This window comes from Alosa sapidissima, chromosome 10 (assembly GCF_018492685.1).
Source record: "Alosa sapidissima isolate fAloSap1 chromosome 10, fAloSap1.pri, whole genome shotgun sequence".
Lineage (NCBI taxonomy): Eukaryota > Metazoa > Chordata > Actinopteri > Clupeiformes > Clupeidae > Alosa > Alosa sapidissima.
This window is the reverse complement of record NC_055966.1, coordinates 18,554,532-18,574,664: the sequence shown is the minus strand read 5'-3', so window position 1 is coordinate 18,574,664 and position 20,133 is coordinate 18,554,532. Positions and strand designations below refer to the sequence as shown.

The following is a 20,133-nucleotide window of genomic DNA, read 5'->3' as shown; positions in this document are numbered from 1 at the left end:
AGTGTAAACACGGGCCTGATCTCTAAACACAAGGGTGCAGCTTCTCTTTACACACATACATGCACTGAAACACACACACACACACACACACACACAGATGTGTGCACACACAGACACGCACGCTCTTACTCACACACACACACACACACACACACACACACACACACACACTCACAGATGTGTGCACACATAGACATGCACAGATGCACACACGCACGGATGTGCATCCACTCATATTCACAGATACACACATACACCCACACACAATGATACACACATGCACACTGCAGAATAACACACAATTAGGCCTGCAAATCATGCAGAACAGTCTCTGCTTATCCATCCAAAAGCACTCCATGTCCCAGACTTCACTTTAAATTCTTGCCATATTTGGTCTGAATGAAGTTTTAAGCCTTTTACGTATTTAATTGGAATTTGATGATCCTTCATAGAAAGTCTTTTTTAGAGGCTCTGATATGTCAGTAGAAAAAATCTAAGCTTTGAGTGCTCGTGTGCCGTAACAGAGCTGGGATTGGAAACACTCAGATCTTTTCCATCTCGGCATTTGACCAAGATCGCTCCGATGAAACATTCCACCTCCCAAAGGGAAGTGGTCATTTATTCCACTTAATCCCCTTCCTCTTTGGCCCCTTGCGTATGGACGGCGGAGATGTTGAGAGTAGGGAGGTGTGACTGCGCTGTGTTGCGCTGCACGCATGCTAATGGTGTTTAGCTCCACAATCCCACCCTCGTGGCTGCCGCTGGTCGGTGGTTATTTACTGGTGGCAAATGAGCTGTGAGTCCCCCGGCGCCCTTTGTGTGAGACGAGAAGTGATGAGAGAGAGAGAGAGAGAGAGAGAGCCGGCCCTGTTGTGGTTGCCAGTGGACGCTGCCAGGTTCCAGGGCTTTATGAAGGCTGCAGATGTGGCCGCGGCCGAGACTGCGGCCGCACAATGACCTCTCTCATTCCATCCCATTCCATTCCGTTCACCTCTCTCTCTCTCTCTCTCTCTCTCTCGTTATCTTTCTTAATCACTCTCTCTGTGTTACCTTAACTCTTCCTGTCTGCATCTCTGTATCTCTCTCTCTCTCTCTCTCTCTCTCTCTCTCTCTCTCTCTCTCTCTCTCTCTCTCTCTCTCTCTCTCTCTCTCTCTTGTTGTCTTTCTTAATCTCTCTCTCTCACTCTTCCTGTCTGTGTCTCTGTATCTGTATCTTTCTCTCTCTCTCTCTCTCTCTCTCTTCCTCATCCTCTTCATCTCCTCATATGTTTCTTTCTGTCCCTCTCCCCACAGACGCGATGAAGTCTGAAGACCGACAGAAACAAGCGAAGGAGCGCCGAGAGGAGCGGGCTAAATATCTGGGTAAGCAGCAGTGGGGTGCACTCGGGAGGATGAGATCGCCCCCTCCTGGTGGGGACCGTGTGTGTGTCGCAGCCCTTAGGCCTCACCTCCAATTAGGCTCTGTGTTATTCGAGAGGCCGCAGCCCCATGGGGGCATTGTGCGGCCCTAACAATGGTGACGGTGGGCGAAAAGAGGAATGGTTGACCTTTGCCACAGAAGCTGCCGCTGGAGCTGAAAACCTCGGGGAACATGTGGAGCTCGGCGTTTTGCTGTCACTTTGCATGTGCATATCTAACCAAACCTGCCATGTGCTCTGGGTACAACTCATGTCTCTATCTGCTGTTTCTTTATGCACATGGCTGCCGATGAGGAGTGCACGTTGGTACTTACTCTCTATATGGTGGCAGTGTGAGTGTGACTTGGTGTGAGTGTGTCTCCTCCACAACAGTCCTAAGATGCGCTTACTCAGCTCATATCTATGTGCCACATATAGAGATATACCAAGTGTTCAAGTGTGTGTCACCTGTGAATGATAGGACGGCTTCTTACTGTCAGACTAGTGAACCATTACTAACCAAACACTGCAAGGCTTGTGCTTTTTGTTACTATGCCTAACAAAATGTCACCTGAAAATGGTCACAACTTAATGTCTGTGTTTTTTTGCTTCAAAAGAGACATGCTTAGTAATTGCTCCAGGAATGATATCACATCACCAATACAGATCAATACCCCTGTCTGCAGCAAAGAGTTCCAGCAAAAATTGAAAATTCAAAAAGATGTGGACTCTGCCCTTTCAATGTGCACTAATTGAACAAGTGCAGTTTTATCCAAAGCCGATTTGCAAATGTTGTGGCTTCATGGGCCTGTGCACTGTTAGCAATAGCCTTTTGCTATCAGTATATGTCAGCCCATCTCTTGTTTTAGTCTATTGATGATGTCATTGAAAGCAACCACTGAGCTATTTGAGGTTAACGTCAAAAACAGACATTTCTGCTGGGCTCCCTTCTGGGAAGGGACAACCCATGGCCTGTGTGGTCCGTCTCACTGCTTGAATGTTGACTGTGCCGTGCCTCACGTGTCGAGCGATCCCCCACCCGGGGCGACTCGCCGGTGACTGTGTGCTTTGCATGATTGACACACGCTCTCTGTCTGTTCTCTCACCCCCTTCCAGACGACCGTAAGCATCTACAAGGTAAGACCCCACGCCTGTGTGTCTGGTGGTGGTGGTGGTGGTGTGTGTCTTTGGGGAATTGTTGATTCAAATTGTCTCAGATTCAAATCTCCTTTCATGCAATCCATTGCATTTTGTCACTTCTGCTACAATTCCACCAAAGGGCCCAGAATGTTCGCGTGCATTCTTAGCTCTTTGGTTCTGCTTGTCCTCCATGTTGTGGATGTGATCATTCTGTTTCCCCACTGTGGATGTGGACAGTGTGGTTCTCATCCTCGCCTGTTTCATCTTCTCTGCCTGTCAATCATTCAGTTCCTCTTTAAATTTTGTCTCTGGAAAATTACATATAAGCCGTCTTGGCCAAACTGGCAGCGGTTGTTTTTCTAATAACTAATAACTTGCTTGCTTATCCCCACTCTTAAACTGTCCATGTTAAGACGTTGTGTTTCATTTAGTTTGTTAGACATTTTTAATGATGCCCTCAACTTCACCTTCTGACCTCATCCACAGTAGTTTGGCCTGGACTCAACTTCCTCTTATTGGATAAGACCTTGCACAGTGGATGTGTGCTAGTTTAAGTTACAGTAATGCTCCCCAAAAGGATTTAGAGTAATAAAATGACAGCTTTGAGGAAAGCACACCTAGGCGGGTGGACTAGGTCCTGGACGCCTGGTACTAGAGGGCTGTGTAATTAACCCTTATCACCCGGAGAGAAGAAATATTATTTTCTGATTGGCTGGTGTGGTGGCTATTAATTCTGAATAACAGGACACCTATGAAGTAGATCTGGTAAAACAAAGTTTAATCACCGTTCCATATCAATGCTTATGAATGGTAACTATAACAACCATAGTAGGACGATGGTTGAGCCTGAAAGCAACAATGGAATCAACTGTAAACAAGCTAACTATGCTATCGCTGTTATAGGGCCAAAGAAAGTTGTACAACAAGTCGGCTTCTTTTCAAACGGAACCGCGTGTTTCCTTTGCATGCTATAAAGGTATGACTATTGCCTAGTGGCTACCGGGTGATAAGCGGGATAACAGCCTTCGAGGTATCCTGTTATACAGAATTAATGGACTTGGGCAAAGGCAACTCCGCTGCGCGTTGGGGAGTTCTTTGCATGTCTCCCTCGTCCATTAATTCCGTATAACAGGACACCTCGGCGGCCGTTATCCCTTGATTAAAGGTGTGGGTTTTTGAACATTCGAACATAGAATTGTTGCAGAACGGAATCTTATGTTGAATTTAATGAACCCAGTTATTCTTTAGAACGCTTTAGAACATTTTTCAACATTCCCGTCACACTGGTGTGAAGGTACACCTTTAAGGGTTAAAAGCCAGAAATTACCAGCTGCGCTCACATGGACGACTCACAGAGGCCCATAGCTGCAATACCAGTCAAGGCTCCAGACGCAAAAACAGCCGCAAATGTGCCGTGCCGATCTAAACAGTTTTAATGGCGACAATTGACCTCTCTCGAGCAATGAAATTACAGTGCTGCTGTGCATAGTGTGCGTGCTTACTGTGTTTTTCTACCCGGCTCCTCTGAGAATTCATAACAGCTTGACTTCCCTCTCACTTCCATCACTTCCTTCATATTGCTTTTTTCACAGGCACAGCAAATGATTGTGTAAAGAAAGTGTTTATCAGGGTGGGGAAAACCAGTTATACTGTACAGTCACAATACAATCCAAATAACATTCTTCACATTCTTGTCCTAAATCGGCTGACCTAAATTTAATGACCAATCCTTATTTTGAAGTATTTTTCCAATGGTGCAACAGTAGCAGCAGCATCCTCAGCAGTGAGACCAGATTGGTCTTTGGTCTCCGCGCATCCTCAGTCTCTCAGGCTGCCAGTCTTCAGGGGCATGAATAGTTGATGCAGTGAGGCGCTAAGGCTGACCCAGCACATGGATTTTTAATGACTCCCGTGGATCCAGGGATCCAGCGCCTGTGGTGCAGAGTATAGGCTCACCGGGGGAAGCTGACCTGCTGTATATTCGGGGGGCATTGATGCTGCAGCAGTTGCTTAATTAAGCACCTCTTTTGCATAGCTAACTAGAGGATTTTGCATTTCAAATTCATCCACATGGCCTCTGTAGAAAACATACCTAGACCCTAACCCTACCTAATTTACAGTCGTGGTCAGAGGTTTTGGCAGTGGCAAAAATGTTATGTTTACCAAGCTACTTCAATTTTCTTGATGGCAATTCACATTGTCACTAGATTATTGTGTTGTCTACAGATGCACATTACCAGTAATTCATTGCAAAGAGCAAAGAGCTGTGATAAAAATGAACTTTAACTTGACTTGTATTTTGGCACGGGCATAAATGATGAGCTAATATCATTCCAGTATAATGTTATCATCAGCACAAGGCAAAGTGTGAACACGTCAGCTGAAGTAACTCTATCATTCTGATTGAATTATATGAGCAGAATGATTGCTATAAAAGGAGGGAGAGTGTGTTATCATGTGTCTGCTTGTGTTAGCAGTGGTTGCCTTAAAAGAAACACATGCAGCTGAAATGCTAATAATTGATCTTCAGTATACATGTGAAAAATGTAAAAAAATAACCGAAAAACACTGAAGCGGCAAACTAAGCAAAACACAGATATTGCCACTGCTAAAACATTTGGCCATTACTGTTTAGTGGAAAAGTCAAGCAAAGTTCCTCCAAATGTCTTGAAATGAAGTTGTCCCCTACAGAGCTGTTTCATTTCACATGGCATCAGCCTGAAGTCCTTCTCACTAGGGGACCTCAATGCCCCCCACCCCCACACACCAACACACACTCACACACTAAACACCTTCATCACCTCATCATCCTCAGCACAGTACCCTGTACCAGTTTTAATTGCAATCCAGGCAGATTGAATGGGCAAGAGGCATTGAATCACTTTAATTCACCAATGCCATGGGGGCTGTCAGTGTTAAGCGCGTGCATTTGGAGCCAAACAAGGAGTTTCTACCTTCTCACTTGTCATATACACAGGAAGCCTCTGAAGATTTAGCTATTTGACATATCAAAGCAGACAGTTCATTGAAGTAGACACTGGAAATTTACGCTTTTAGGGCATTTACGTGTCAATCTAGGAAGCTTAAGATAACCTGTACAATGCCTCTTTGTATACAGTTTCAAGGAATTACTTTCGCATTTCCAGATACTGGCAAAAAAAGAGCCTTTGTGCAGCGGATCGGCTAGAGCCTTAAAAGTACACTCCAGTATGTTCCTAAAGATGTTTGCTGAGGCCAAAGCAGTATTATCCCCAGAGAGTAAAGGGCTTATACAGAATCAGCTGGAGATAGCCTCAGTAAACCGCAGAGCCCTTAGGCATAGAGGAACAACACCAATGCATCTATTTCAACAGATGTGTCTTCTATTGCATATCCTATACCTAGCATGACCAATCTGCATCATAATGTATAAGGGAATTATGTCCATCAGCACAGCTGTGGGTCTGGAAATGTAGTCCCAACGGACTAAAGATAACCTTACACTAAATGGCCAACACTAAAAATGTCTGGCTGCCTATAAGTTGCTCAGGCACACATATTTCATCACAGACGTCACAGACTGTGCTGGAAGGGGAAAGATTGTCGTCAGTACCCTATGAAACAAAGAAAGTTGGCAGAGAAGGACTGATTATGAAATGTGTATCCTTTAGATTCTTAAACAATTTCTGTCTGTCTTGCCTCCTTTCTCTCCCCCCTTTCTTTCTATTGCACAACCACAATTCATCTCTCTCTCTCTCTCTCTCTCTCTCTCTCTCTCTCTCTCTCTCTCTCTCTCTCTCTCTCTCTCTCTCTCTCTCTCTCTCTCTCTCTCTCTCTCTCTCTCTCTCTCTCTCTCTCTCTCTGTTTTCTCTGCCTGCCTGTGTGCCTGCTCTCTCTCCCCCCCTCCAGCGGCTAAGAAGGCCCAGTGGCTGGAGAAGGAGGAGAAGGCGCGGCAGTTGCGGGAGCAGCAGCTGGAGGAGCGCCGTCGGAGGCTGGAGGAGCAGCGCGTGAAGGCCGAGAGGAGGCGCGCCGCCCTGGAGGAGCGACAGAAGCAGAAGCTGGTGAAGAACAAGGTGAGACCTGGCTGCCACCCACACCCACATTACCGCCACCCCCCGCCACCACCACCTGGGAGCACTGAGCACCAATGGGGCCGAGGAGGTGCCAAGGAGCTCTGGAGCCCCAGGCTGGCCACCTGGCCTGGTTTCTCCTCAGATATCCTACTTCACCCTCATCTGTCCTAGCAAAAAAAAAATAATAAAAAAAATTGTTCGTTTTTGAAACTTTTTAGCTCAGATAGTAGTTAAGCGTGACCCATGTAGCAAGTACATTTTATTTACAATGACAAATGTAATTTTAAGCTAGAGGATTCTTCTTAATGTATACACTCACTCATTGCAAATGGTAAAACAAGATCTATAATGTAGTATTCAGTATCAGTCCAAAATGTAGTCTATGTCCAATCTGCTCAGGACTGAGCACATGGTGAAATCACTAGAATAAACCTATAGAGAACTTCTTATGAAACTGTAGGAAAGTAAAGGGCTCTCTCTCTCTCTTTTCCTCTTTGTGATTGTGGCTTGCCTCCACTCACTCCCAGAGTTCATCTCTGAATGTCAGCCAGAGTGTTCTCAAAAGATCAAAAGATCCTCAGTGTGCACACGTCTCCGCCTGTCAAGAGTGTCTCTACGCTGAGGTAAAGACAAGGAAGGATGATGAAAACAAGAAAGAAAACACAAATTGTCAGAAGGGATCGCCATGTACAAACAGTGAATTGGGAGCCAGAGAGAGACACTGACCGAGATGGGGAAAGACAGAGGAAGGGAAAAGCCATGAGAAAAGGGATGAAGTGCAGCGAGAGACAAACATAAAGAACTGCTGTGTCACCGGCAGCTCTGTTGCACACCGGATGCCCCCCCACCCAACCCCAAGCACAGTGAGCAATGGTGTATGAAATGGGTCTGGCCCAAATGAAAGTAGGCCATGATGTACCAGCTCCCTACCTGCCAGCCTATTTTTCTCTTTGTCAGATCAATATGCAAGCCTCCTTCTCTCTCTCTCTCTCTCTCTCTCTCCTCTCTCTCTCTCTCTCTCTCTCTCTCTTTGTGCATACTTGAGAATGTATTCAATGCACCACATAATCTCTGGGCTTTGCCTCATATATGGAGTGCTCTTTTCTCTCCTGACTGTAGTCTTTGTAGTGTGGGTTGAAGTGGGTTTTCTCTTCCCTATCCCTCAGTACAAGTTGCACATCTCCGAGAGGCTTGGGACGGACAAGTGTTATTTGTTTATGGGAGAGGATTTCAACAGGTTTGCCCGTGTGGTGTTTGCCATTTGCTTTGGAGAAGTATGGAGCTCTCAGAGGATTTTCATGTGTCTGAGGGTTTCATGAAGTCTGCTTGTTTTTGTGGTGCCTTGTGGTGCCTTTTATCAGGAGAAATATGAAGCCGCCATCCATAGATCCACCAAGAAGACGTGGGCCGAGATCCGACAGCAGAGGGGATCCTGGGCGTGGCTCTCCACGGCAACAGCCAGAGAGAGAGTGAGTACACCACAACACCAACACACACACACAGATAGCAGATATGTAAGCGCATCATCACACCTCTACACACAAACACTATATCATTTTGTGAATGATTTTATATGAAAGTTTCAGTCTGTGTGTGTCATGGCTGCATTTTTCACCTCAAATATGCATGGACTTCTTATACCCGAATGCAGTGCTCATCCATTAGCCCATACATGTACTTATTTGGCACATAATATTTGCAGCTGTAGCTCCCAACTCCCAAACACACATTAAGAGCTTTTTTAAATGGTATTGTTCCATCAATAACAACAGTTTACAAGCCCATTAAATTAGCACAGCTATTTCAGTGTGTTTCTACTAGTTTTACAACACATCCACTCCAGTGGAAAATATTGCTGCTTACAACAAGCCTTGTCTTTGTCTCTCAGCTCTTATTTAAAGAGAACTGAATTCTGACCTATTTCTTCTAAATCCTCTTCAGGAGAAATAAGGTATAAAGGAAAAGTAACTTGAAGTTAATTGGATTTGACATAAGGAAGACTATTTGATAGGAAATTAAATTAAGAAATGTGAGACAGTGGTCAAAAATCATACATAATATTAGGGATGGACAATATTGGATTGTTCAATATTCCAGTATTCGATATTTGATATCCAGTATTTTGGAAGTAATTTTGGCCAATTTTTGATGCCTATACCGGTGTATACACATCTTATTTATTTTAGGTGCTGGGATATCCTATTTCTTTTGTTGTCTTACCACATGCCAAAGCCTATTAGATACGTAAATATGCTGTCTAAACAATGGGATTGGGGTGTGTTTTCTCAGATGTCCACAGAGATATTGGTTATTCTTAGCTTGTATATTAGTTCCAGTCTATATGTAAGTAATGGAGCTGAATAGAGAACATGGCTAGCAGACCACAGAGGAACCTCCTGTCTTGTCCCTGAGTACGAATCTTACTTTCTCTGGTCTCGTTGAGGTAGGCACTGCAAGGATGCTAGTGCATTGTCTGCAGTTGTCGTTAGCACTGTCACAGAAGATTAAATATTGATTGTACTTCCACTAGAGGGCTCTCTAATTATGTTTTTGGTAATGACCCCATTTTCTCTCTCTCTCGCTCTCTCTCTCACACACTCACACTCTCTCTCACACACACACACACACACACACACACACACACACACTCTCACACACGGCACACACACACACACACACACACAGACACACACACACATTTCTCATACAGTCTATAAAAAGAATGAAAACAATTGGTCTTATGTCCCTCAAGTAAAACATGAAAACCCTTCCTCCTCACAGATTCTAGATTGAGGTTTTTCAGGCATGCTATTTCTAGGTGTGTTATGTTCCCTTTTCCATAATAAGGAGGCCACAAAATAGACTTCCTTATAATATAAATACTTGGGTTTTCCATTGTTTGTGGCAGTCCTTTCAATTAATATCACAAGGACTTTGAACTGCCCTAGGCTATATGTTACAGATCATAAAAGCCTCTGTGAGGAAAAACAAATGTTCGGTCTGCTGTTTGCCTGTACTTGTCCTTTTTACTGGGACCTCCAGGGCCAGTGTATCAAACATGTTGTGAGCCGAGTCTTTTCTCTGTGATGACTTCTGTGGGTTTTACTAGGCATCTGCTCGATGTCGGCAGTCAACCTCCCCAAACAAGTGGACTCGTCCATAAACAAGAGACTGTCCAAGTCCTCCGCCACGCTCTGGAACTCGCCCAGTCGAAGTAAGAACCCGCCCGGCACCGCAGGAGGGACCACCTCCTCCTCCTCCTCATCGCCTCCATCTGTACCCACCCGTCTGTGGAAGTTCCTCCTCCCACCCACAACTGTGGAGTCCCCTTCTCTTCAGTTGATCTGATTTTTGTTCTTCATTTCTTCATTAGTTTAGTCTTGAGTTTGTTTTCTTTTGCCTCTCTTACCCAAAACTCCAACACACACTCTCTTTGTGTTCTGATGATTTCCTCCAATCATTTTATTCCCTCCAAAAACTTTGGACTTGATTTTAGAGTGGTTGATTTCTTAAAAATCAATGCCTTACATGATGTTTTATTCTTTCATTCTTTATTTCAACTCCATCTTGTTTTGGGGACATCGATATGTTCATACTGTGGTGTGAAGATATGGGTGTCAGTCGGTACTTCATTATTCCTTTCCTCATCTTTCATTCAAAATAACACTTCAATCCAGTCTATTTGTCTTGATTGGCCTGACTTGGTTTTCTACCTCTTTTGGTGGTGGTGGTGGGATTTTACGTTTGCATGTGCGTCTGAGTTGTGAAATGATGTAGTTCTATTTTCCAAATGTTGTGGTTTTGATGAGCAGTACTTGGGTCTGTTGTGAGTGCAACTGAGTAGAAGTGGTGGATCTTTTTAGCCAATTATGTTGTTTGGGGGGGGGGGGGGGGCATTGACACGTCATTATCATAAAATGGAGGAAGTTGAAAAGTTTCTCAGATGACCAACTTCTTAATCGTGACCTTTCCTTAACTAGGTCAGCTCTGTGTGTCTCATGATTGAGCCTCTGAGGCAGAAGGAAACTTTAGCTTCTGTTTTTTTAAAGATAAATAAAGTTTAGAAAGGCAGAATGTGCATAATGCATTCTAAAAGTCCCCCTGAGCATTGCAGAGTGGGCCAGACGACCAAGGAGACTTGTCTCTCTCTCAGTCTCTCTCTCAGTCTCTCTCTCTCTCTCTCTCTCTCTCTCTCTCTCTCTCTCTCTCTCTCTCTCTCTCTCTCTCTCTCTCTCTCTCTCTCTGTCTCTCTCTCAGTCTCTCTCTCTGTCTGTCTTTCCCTCTCCCCCATCTCCCTGTTATCTAATTCATGTCCTTAAGAGTGTAGGCTAGAATATAGATTTGGAGATGAGAGTATGTCCATTAGTAATTCCACAGGCTTATCTAACCGTGTTCGCTGCCTGAATTAGATTATATACAAGCTCACCAGAAATCTTCACCACATTCTTCTTTCCCATTGCTATTATATTTTTGATACTTCTCCTGTTTATTTTTTCCCTCTGGACTACGTTCAGTACAACTGACCGAGTGAGGACATTTTTGTTCCCACAAAATACTTTCCCATGTTCCGAGATGTTTCTGAGAAGGAAAGTAGCATATTTTTGGTGACTTCACTATTCTTTCTTCTCGCACACGTACACGTACACACACACACATACACGTGGAAGCCCACTGAGATGTGTGTTATGAGCTGCCGCTGGCGCTTTCCCATCGAGGACTTTCATGTCTCCAGTTAGAGGACGTCATTACTCCTTTCATCTTCCAAGGGTTCTTTTTTTGTGCATTGCATTTTTAGTTTTGCTCCAGTCATATCTCATAAAAGTATTTGTGTTATATCACCATCGTCATCATCATCATCTCCCTGTGTACTCCTGAATCCTACAATTAAGGTCATTGTAGCCCCTGAGGGTCGAACGACATCACAAACGGTCTAGGCAATTTGCCAGTGCAGTGAAATCATTATCCCTATGGAAAGAGACGTGTGGTGGTGGTAGTGTTTGTGCCAATGTGGATGTTCTTGGGTTGGTAGGATGGGCACTTTTTCTGTGTTTGCCCCTCTTATTTCTGGCGGGGTGGAAACGTGAGGCAATCAGTACAGTGTACAGGAACAAGACTGGGGCAGCACGGCCCTGTGTCTGCCTGGGGTCTCATGTTGAGGTGTTGTGTCCTGCGCCTGACTCTGTTTGTCCCCTCCGCCAGGCCGTAGACGGGAGCTGAGCCCATGGGAGAGCAGCATCGTGGACCGGCTGATGACCCCAACCCTGTCCTTCCTGGCTCGCAGCCGCAGCGCAGCTAGCGTGCTGAGCAACAGCAGAGACTCACGTCAGTACCCATCAGCCACTGCTTCCACACCGCACACACTGGCAACTTTATTATTGTTTTGTTTTTTGTTTCTATTTGTTATTGTTGCTCCATATGGAATACATTTTTGTTCTCAATATTTTCTAATTCAAATGCAAAGCAGAAATATTTTTGAAGATGATCTAGAACTATACACTACTCACAAAAATCAGGGATATTCAGCTTTCGGGTGAAATTTCAGGATGAACCTAAAATCCACTGTAACCTTTACAGGTGTACTTAATGTGACCTTCTCTAAACTTTTGAATGTGCATGTCCTACAGTTCAGTGTTTCAGTACTTTCTGTACTGAAACTATAAATTTCACCCAAAAGCCAGATATCCCTAACTTTTTGTGAGTAGTGTATAAATGAAACTGGACAAGGATGTATGCCCTCTTGTGGCAATGATGATAGCCTATTAAAATACATTAGTGCAAACACTGTGGTTTACTAGTCTTAGCTTAAATGGATAGTGTAGGAAAAAAAAATACTACAGATTCCCGCGGTGAGAATATAGTTTGCTACTAGCCCGGCATGCTTGTGTTTGTGCATTGTGCATTAGCGGTGAGGTCTGGTCGGTGCGGTGTGTGTTAATGCGTCCCCTCTCCTCCCCACAGAGTCCCCCGTGTGCCCTCGCTCTGCCTCCGCCAGCCCGCTGACCCTGTGCGCCCACCGGCCGCACCACCGCTGCTCCGACCGCTGGAGGGTCACCACCAGCACCCCAGACATCGCTCAGCGCACCCCTCGACGAGACTCCACACCGGTCAGTACCGTCACCAGCCGCCTCGCTCCCACAGACACGGATCACGATCGCTCATGGAAATTAATTCCCTGGCAGGGATCAATAAAGCTCAGCGTATCTTATACGGACCAATACTGACCCATCCTAACCGGTCCTATACTGTCCCATAATGAATAGTCTATAGCAAATATATGTTCAGCGATATTTACTCTCACTCCCTGAATGAGGTATCTAGCTGTTTGTTTGATGGACATTTTGTCTGCATGACACCATTGGTGGAATGTAGTGCTTTAGCTGACTAAATTTAAAACTGAACCACATAGAAAAGCTGACATTAAGCTAGAGTCTAAATCCTGCTGATTTTAGATAAGTGAAATCTTGGATCACTGGAAATAAGAGTGGGACTCATTATTAAAATGCCGTTTTGCTTTGCATCCTCAAAGATTGATAGAAGGAAGAAGGAGAAGAAGGACAAAGAGCGAGAGAATGAGAAAGAGAAGAGTGCCCTGGCCAAAGAGAAGGTGCTGAAGAAGAGACAGTCTCTACCCGCCATGAGGATCAGGAGTGAAGCCAGGTAAGACTCTGTCGGACACACCACACCGCAGCTCTTGACCGATTTAAGCTGGGCACTGTGACCTTCATATGTCATGGCATATTAAATCAAAATCAATTCATTGATTGAGTTTACCTTTATGGGTCATTCCGTGTAAAATCAGATAAGGTTGTTGCAGCACCGTCTTAGATTTTTCTCACATCACAAAATCACATTGTTGGGAAGCAATGTTTGGGCATTAATATCATAAAAAGTATTATTCATAGGCAGCCCAAACTTTGTAGGGTGGAAGACAAACATGTTCTCAGTATGACTGAACCATTAAAAGTTTGTACCCCATTCTCATAGATTTTCTACAAGGCCCTAGATTTGGAAAAATGTGCAAAAAGAGTGACATTAAGGGTAAAGTTGTTTTTTGTACACATTTGGTATCAATAGTTTTTTTTTTTTTTCTTTTCATACTACATTTTAATAATGTACCAATATTTGAGCTCGCCACATGTAATGGGGCTTGGCAATTTTAAGGCTTAAACAAAGGGAGGTTGTGTTTTTCGGTCATTTTCATAAAGTGAAAATGGTATGTGGGGTAGCTAGTAGGCACTTGAAAATCTATGTGAAAATAGCGAAAGTAGTGAAAGTACCATAGATAAATAATATAACAAACTTTTAAAGGTCCAATCATACTGATAACATGTCTGCCTTCCACCCTAAGTTTGAACAGGCTGGGAATAATACTTCTCAAGATATTAATGCCCAAACATGGTTTCCAAGATAAGGCATTTCTGAGAGTGTAAAAAGGACACAAATTCAAGGGTGAAAAAAAATTATGAAAACATTGGACTTTAGCAAACACATTTTACAAGGTCTTAGTTTTGGGACCTAAATATTAGGTAGACAAAATCTGAGACTGTGCAGCAACCATTTTCCTGGATTTTGTCTGATTTGACACGGAATGACACTTATGTATATTTGCACTGTGTAGACAATAACAATGACAGAGACACAATTACTAATTTATCATTATACAGCATAAATAAGTCATCATAATTGCAATATGCCCATTGAGGAGTTTGTTGTAGCACCAGTGATTGTGCAGTAATCGTGAAGATAGGGCCTAAATAAACCCTAACACAACTAAGGAAAATACCGCCCTCTAGTGACCAAAGTGTTAACAGACTGAACAGACTCTTAACACTTGTGACCTGGACAAAGTCCTTTTAGGCAAGTCCCTCCACTCGGATGCCATATTGCAACGCTTTTTGGGCACTCATCGGGCATGCTATTCAGCAGAAATGCGCGTGCGCAATGCTTCACGACACCAATCTCGCTCTAACAGCGAGTTCACAACACATAATTGGCACGATGTCTTCACAACACACCATATGATTGGCTCGATGTATTCACATGTCAACGTTTTGCCGAAGAAGGGGTGGGATATGTGTAGACAACGGCCATATTGCCGTTACAAACTAGCCCCATGCATTTCTATGGAGGATTTTTTGAGTGCTTTGTCTCCACATTAGAAAGTCTCTGACCTGGATACTCCTTCAGCTACATAACTGAAAGTGTTCAAAGCTGCAAAATGGGACAAAGGTTTGTTAAAGTGAATCTAGGTCATATAGACCTCCTTAGTCCGCATAACCAGTCATTTAAGCCCACACTGAGCGAGAGAGAGAGCGATAGTCAAAGTCCTTTCAATGTCTCTGGTGTAGCCTGTCAGTTAAGGTCACAGACAGACATCCACTGGGACAGTCTAGCGGGCAAACTGTCCATCTCTTCTACTGTGTCCTTAAATCAACAGTCTAGCCTGTTGGGTAAGGCCACAGCACAAGAGACAGATAGCGTGTCCTCTTGTGTCTGGCAGACAGCTCTGAGTGCCCGGGGCAGTCTAGCTCAGGCCCAGCGAGGACGCCGGAGCACAGGGCGACAGACTTGTGGATATTCATTCACTGGAGTTTTCACTTAGCCCCCAGGCAGCTAGCATGGCTGAGAGCTGCATACTGTAGCGCCGCTGACTCAACAAAAGCCTGATGAGTGGAAGAGACAGAGAGACGTAAAGAGGGAGAGACAGAGAGCAAAAAGATGGATATAAAACATGTGTGTGTGTGTGTGTGTGTGTGGGTTAACGTATGTAAGAGTCTAGCCGAGAACCAGGAAGGGAAAAAAATGAGAAAATAAGAAGAATGTAAAAAGAGGAGTGAATCAAGTGTGTGTGTGTGTGTGTGTGTGTCTGTGAGACAGCAGGAAGGAAAAGGTGAGAGAAGTGCGTTGTGCTCGTTCTTCAGTGGAGTAGACAGTGGAAGTTTATGGTCATGGATGCTGTCCTTGAGAGCTCTGTCTGGGCATGCCCACTGCAGTAGCCCACAGCCTGGCACACAACCCTCTCAGTAGCCCTCCCGCCTGGCATCTAGATCCAACACTCGGCTCTCTTTAGCATTCAGGTCCACTTAGCATTCAGCTCACCTGCCCGATTAACTGCATCGTCCACTCCAACCGCAGGCTAGTCAGTCAATGAATAACTCTGGTCTGTTGGCAGAATAACAAACATTTGAAGCTATGGTGATGCATTTAACTGTGTGAGGGAATCATTGGATCATGCAGTGAAATCCTGTTGAAGAAGTGCCTCTGTGCTAGCTAAGGAGGACTGAGGGAACATCAGCAGCACAAAGGCATTCCTTATGACTAACTGGTGCAGAATAAACAACAGAGAATATTAAGAGAAGGTCGTAAATAAGAGGTTTATGTTTGTACACACAGGGAGATCAAATAGATGTTTTCCTTTATTCTGTGGTCACTGAAGCCAAAATGGGGTACATTTGGAGGTGGTGTATCTACACACAGTGTTTGTTGCTCTTAATTTGGTTCCTGTGGAGTGAGTGAGTCAGTGTGATCTCTCTCTTATTGTTGTTGTAAACTGTGTGAGTCATTAACCCTCTCTGCTCATGTGGTTTCTCCTCCGTCTCCTCTTCTTCCTCTTCTTCCTCCTCTTCCTCCTCCTCCGTCTCCTTCTCTCCCCAGTCCCAGTCCTCTGTCGCGACGGGCGGCGTCCCCGGCCACACCCCCCCGAGGCAGGGTGTCCTCGCCCAGCCCGGCGCCATCCCCGCGGGGCTCCTCTGCCCGCGCCAGCCCCTCCACCCCCAAGGCTCGGCCCAAGCGCGCCAGCACGCCTGCCCGCGTCACCCCCCCGCTCCGCCTCACCCGCCCCCATCGAGAGGGTCCGAGAGCGAGGCCGGTCCGCCACGCCCGACTCTAAGGGTAAGAGATCACACAGGGAGCCTCATCTTTCTAAGAAAATGTGAGACCCATGGGCATATTCACACATGTGTTACCTGATTCATGTCTGACAATTATTAATGCTAAAATAGATACTATGTGTATGTATATATATACTCTACCAGTCAAAAGTTTGGAGACACTTAGAAATTTCCATTCCACTCCATTATAGACAGAATACCAGCTGAGATCAGTTGCATTGTTTTTTTTTTTAAATCAGGGCAGCAGTTTTCAGATTACATTTATGTGCTTACATAATTGCAAAAGGGTTCTCGACTCGAAAGAAATGGCTGATCTTTAATGCAATATCTACATTGCCCATTATCAGCAATCATTCATCCAATGATGCAAAATCACATTCTGTTTACTGATCTAATATAATTTTAAAAGGCTAACTGAAAAAACATTGGAGAACCCTTTTGCAATTATGTAAGCACATAATGCAATCTGAAAACTGCTGCCCTGAGTAAAAAAAACAATGCAAATGATCTCAGCTGGTATTCGGTCTAAAGCTATTGGGCTAGCTTAGCCTATTACCACAGCTCTCAATTGGTAAGGTTCTCTGTCTGGGCTTTTCCCCACTGATCAGCAATGATGATCAGCCATTTTCTTTGATTTTTGAAAACAATCCAAGCACACTTGGATTTTAGACACAAACAGCTTACTGGTGTCTGGTGCCGATGTAATGCTCTCTCTCTCCTAAATCGTTTGTGGCCTGGCCCACTTTCTCTCCTCTGTAAGCAAATCCCGATCAAAGAAACCAGTCCAGGGAGAAAATCCGAGAGAAACTCCAACAGAAACCAGGCTGACTCAGTCTATGCCTGCCCATCTTTAAACTATTACAGCCTTTGGAGATTAGCATTTCTGCCAATTCGCCATGAAATGGAAGGCAGCCCGGTCAGTGAGTTGGGCGTTCTTCTGCTGTAAGCTGGGGACACACGAGAGCAGAAAAGAAGGAAGCACCGAGAGGGCACTGGAGACCGACTTAATTACAGCAATCCACTTTTCCACTGCCCAAACAAAGCACACACACTCACACATTTGGCAGCAATCAGTGCCTCTGGGAAACACTTTCATTTCTCAGTGTCACTGCTTTCACTAACCCCTGCCACCGTCAGTGACTGCTGATACAAATGCTTTTTCCTCAGGTGTTCTCTTCTATGAGAGAGGAGAGTGTTATATTGAGCCAATGCTATGCGGTGTGTGTGTGTGTGTGTGTGTGTGTGTGTGTGTGTGTGTGTGTGTGTGTGCGTGCGCGTGTGTGCGTGTGCACATGAGATATAAGCACAGGGAGGCGTGTGTTGGTGTATGTGAGTTAGTGATGTGAATTTAAGAGAGTAGGTTCCAGTGGCAGGCAGATAAAAAGTCAGTCAGTTCCATCTTGTAGTTCCACTGCTCACTACAAACATCTCTTTGTTCCCTCACTACCCTCTCTCTACTCCTCTGTCTACTCTCCTATATTTATCTGGACTCGTTTCTCTCTCCCTCTCTCTCTCTCTCTCTCTCTCTCTCTCTCTCTCTCCTGTCCTCTTTCGTATGATTGGTTCTGTGGTCTACCTTTCCTTCCCCCAGTTCGCCTTCATGCTCGTTTTTCCGTCTTTCCTTCGTCAGGATCCTCCCCTGTTCCCTCCATCATCGTGTCTTCCGCCCCAGTCACGCCACCCCCCACCACCACCACCCCTGTGGCATCGTCCGCCACCACCACGCCGCCCGTTGCTCCCGGCCAATCGCAGCCAGCTCCCGCTCCGGCTGTCCCAGCATCCTCTGCTGCCCCGGCAGCGTCCACTCCCACTCCGGCTCCGGCGGCAGCTCCAGCGGCCTCTCCGGGCAAGCCCATGGCGGGCACCAACAACCCGGAGGAGGCGTCGCGCATCCTGGCCGAGAAGAGGAGGCAGGCTCGCGAGCAGCGGGAGCGGGAGGAGCAGGAGAAGCGCGAGCAGGACGAGAGGGAGAAGTCAGTACTGCACACACACACCACGCACACACACACACACACCACGCACACACCACGCACACACACACACACCCCGCAGGAAGGTGGGGATGAGGAGAGAGAGAGAGAGAGAGAGAGAGAGAGAGGGAGGGAGAGAATGAGAGGGAAAATGGGGTAGTTGTAAGCAATTAGCATTGTTGTCGTTCAAGAGTTCTTTACTTCACACACACACACGCAAACACAGTGCACACACACAAACACAGTGCACACACACAGTGCACACACACACACACACACACACACACACACACACACACACACACAGACACACACATACAGGAGTAAAAAAAATAATAATAATACCATGGAAAGAGGGGGAGAGAAAGTGAGTGAGCGAGGAAGAGGTGAAACTAAGGTAGGTAGAGTGACATTGAGCTTGTTGAAAAAGAGAAAGAGGTCAGTACTGCAGTGTTGAGAGAATGTGCAGAGCATCATCAGGAAATGGAAGAGGAGTGGAGATGGCTAGCGAGATGAGGTGAGAGAGTATGAGTCAGTGGGCGAGCGAATGAGAGGGGCAGTTTGATTGACAGCCATGCCTCCTCGTCCTGTTAAAATGAGAGGTGTTCATGGACCAGTCTCCTCTCTTTTGGCACATCACTGCTTTTTTGATCAATGATTTAAGGTTCATTCAGCAATATAACCTGATAGACACTTGTTTTATAAGGTCAGGCCTGTCACTGAGGTGTCTTTTTTTTAAAGATGATGTATTCATTTTTTTGGAAAGGGGAAAACAGAGAAGTGCCCCCTCTGAACTGTGCTGTTGAACGGATATAGGCCTAGTGCTGGCCTCCTACATATAAACATACAGATGGTCTGTTACTCGGTCACTTTCCTGGACATATGCATATGGCCCGTGTGCTTGTGACTGAAGGCATGTCTAGTGAGAATCAACAGCTTCGTCGTCCGGGCTTTGCTGTCTGACACCTCGTGGTTGATTTGCGATGCAGACAGGTGGCAGCTGGTGAGAGTGTGTTTTCCTCCGGCTGGTGGTCCTTTGGCATTCACACTCTCAGACTCTGCTGAGGAGGCCTGTACCCCACACAGGCTCTGACATGCACTCAGCCTCACACACACACACACACATACATGCAAACATGTCTCTTGCCCAGTCAATGGAGACCCCCCCCCCCCCCCCAACACACACACACACACACACACACACACATATGCAGACATGTCTCTCGCGCCAGTCAATGAAGACCCCCCGACACGTAGACACACAGAAACATCAGACATTTCTCACAACCTATAGCTGAGTAGTGTCTCCATCAGCAGTTGTGTGTGTGCGAGTGTGTGTGCGTGTGTGTGTGTGAGTGATCCCCTTACAGCAGGGGAAGTCCATGGCTGTTGGTGTGTGTACATGTCTGTGTTCCCCCTCAGACACACACACACCCACACTCAAATATGCACACATGAACTCCCATAGCATAGCTCCATCTGCATTTAATGAGCTGAGAAAGACCCCCCAACCACATGCAGGAGGGATTGCCAGTCTATTGTGCCCCCACCACTCCAAACGCCATCCTGTGCCCAGCACACCCACGTGGTCACTATGTGGGCATTTATTTTTATCAGGGTGGCAGCTGAGGGATGCTGACTCCATGTCTACGTGCCCACCACCCCAAACACAAGCACGCATGCA

The 20,133-nt window shown here is 45.6% G+C and overlaps 1 protein-coding gene across 1 annotated transcript in view; it reads left to right on the top strand.

Annotated features, from left to right (window-relative positions):
* The window catches only part of map7d1a (MAP7 domain containing 1a), a 54,429-nt gene that overhangs the window by 22,138 nt on the left and 12,158 nt on the right, over nt 1-20,133 (top strand). Inside the window, 11 exon segments of the mRNA XM_042106973.1 lie at nt 1,294-1,362; nt 2,514-2,534; nt 6,426-6,589; nt 7,951-8,062; nt 9,699-9,803; nt 11,789-11,911; nt 12,548-12,693; nt 13,116-13,246; nt 16,244-16,403; nt 16,405-16,480; nt 18,110-18,452. Of these exon segments, the coding sequence (XP_041962907.1) occupies nt 1,294-1,362; nt 2,514-2,534; nt 6,426-6,589; nt 7,951-8,062; nt 9,699-9,803; nt 11,789-11,911; nt 12,548-12,693; nt 13,116-13,246; nt 16,244-16,403; nt 16,405-16,480; nt 18,110-18,452 (1,450 nt within the window).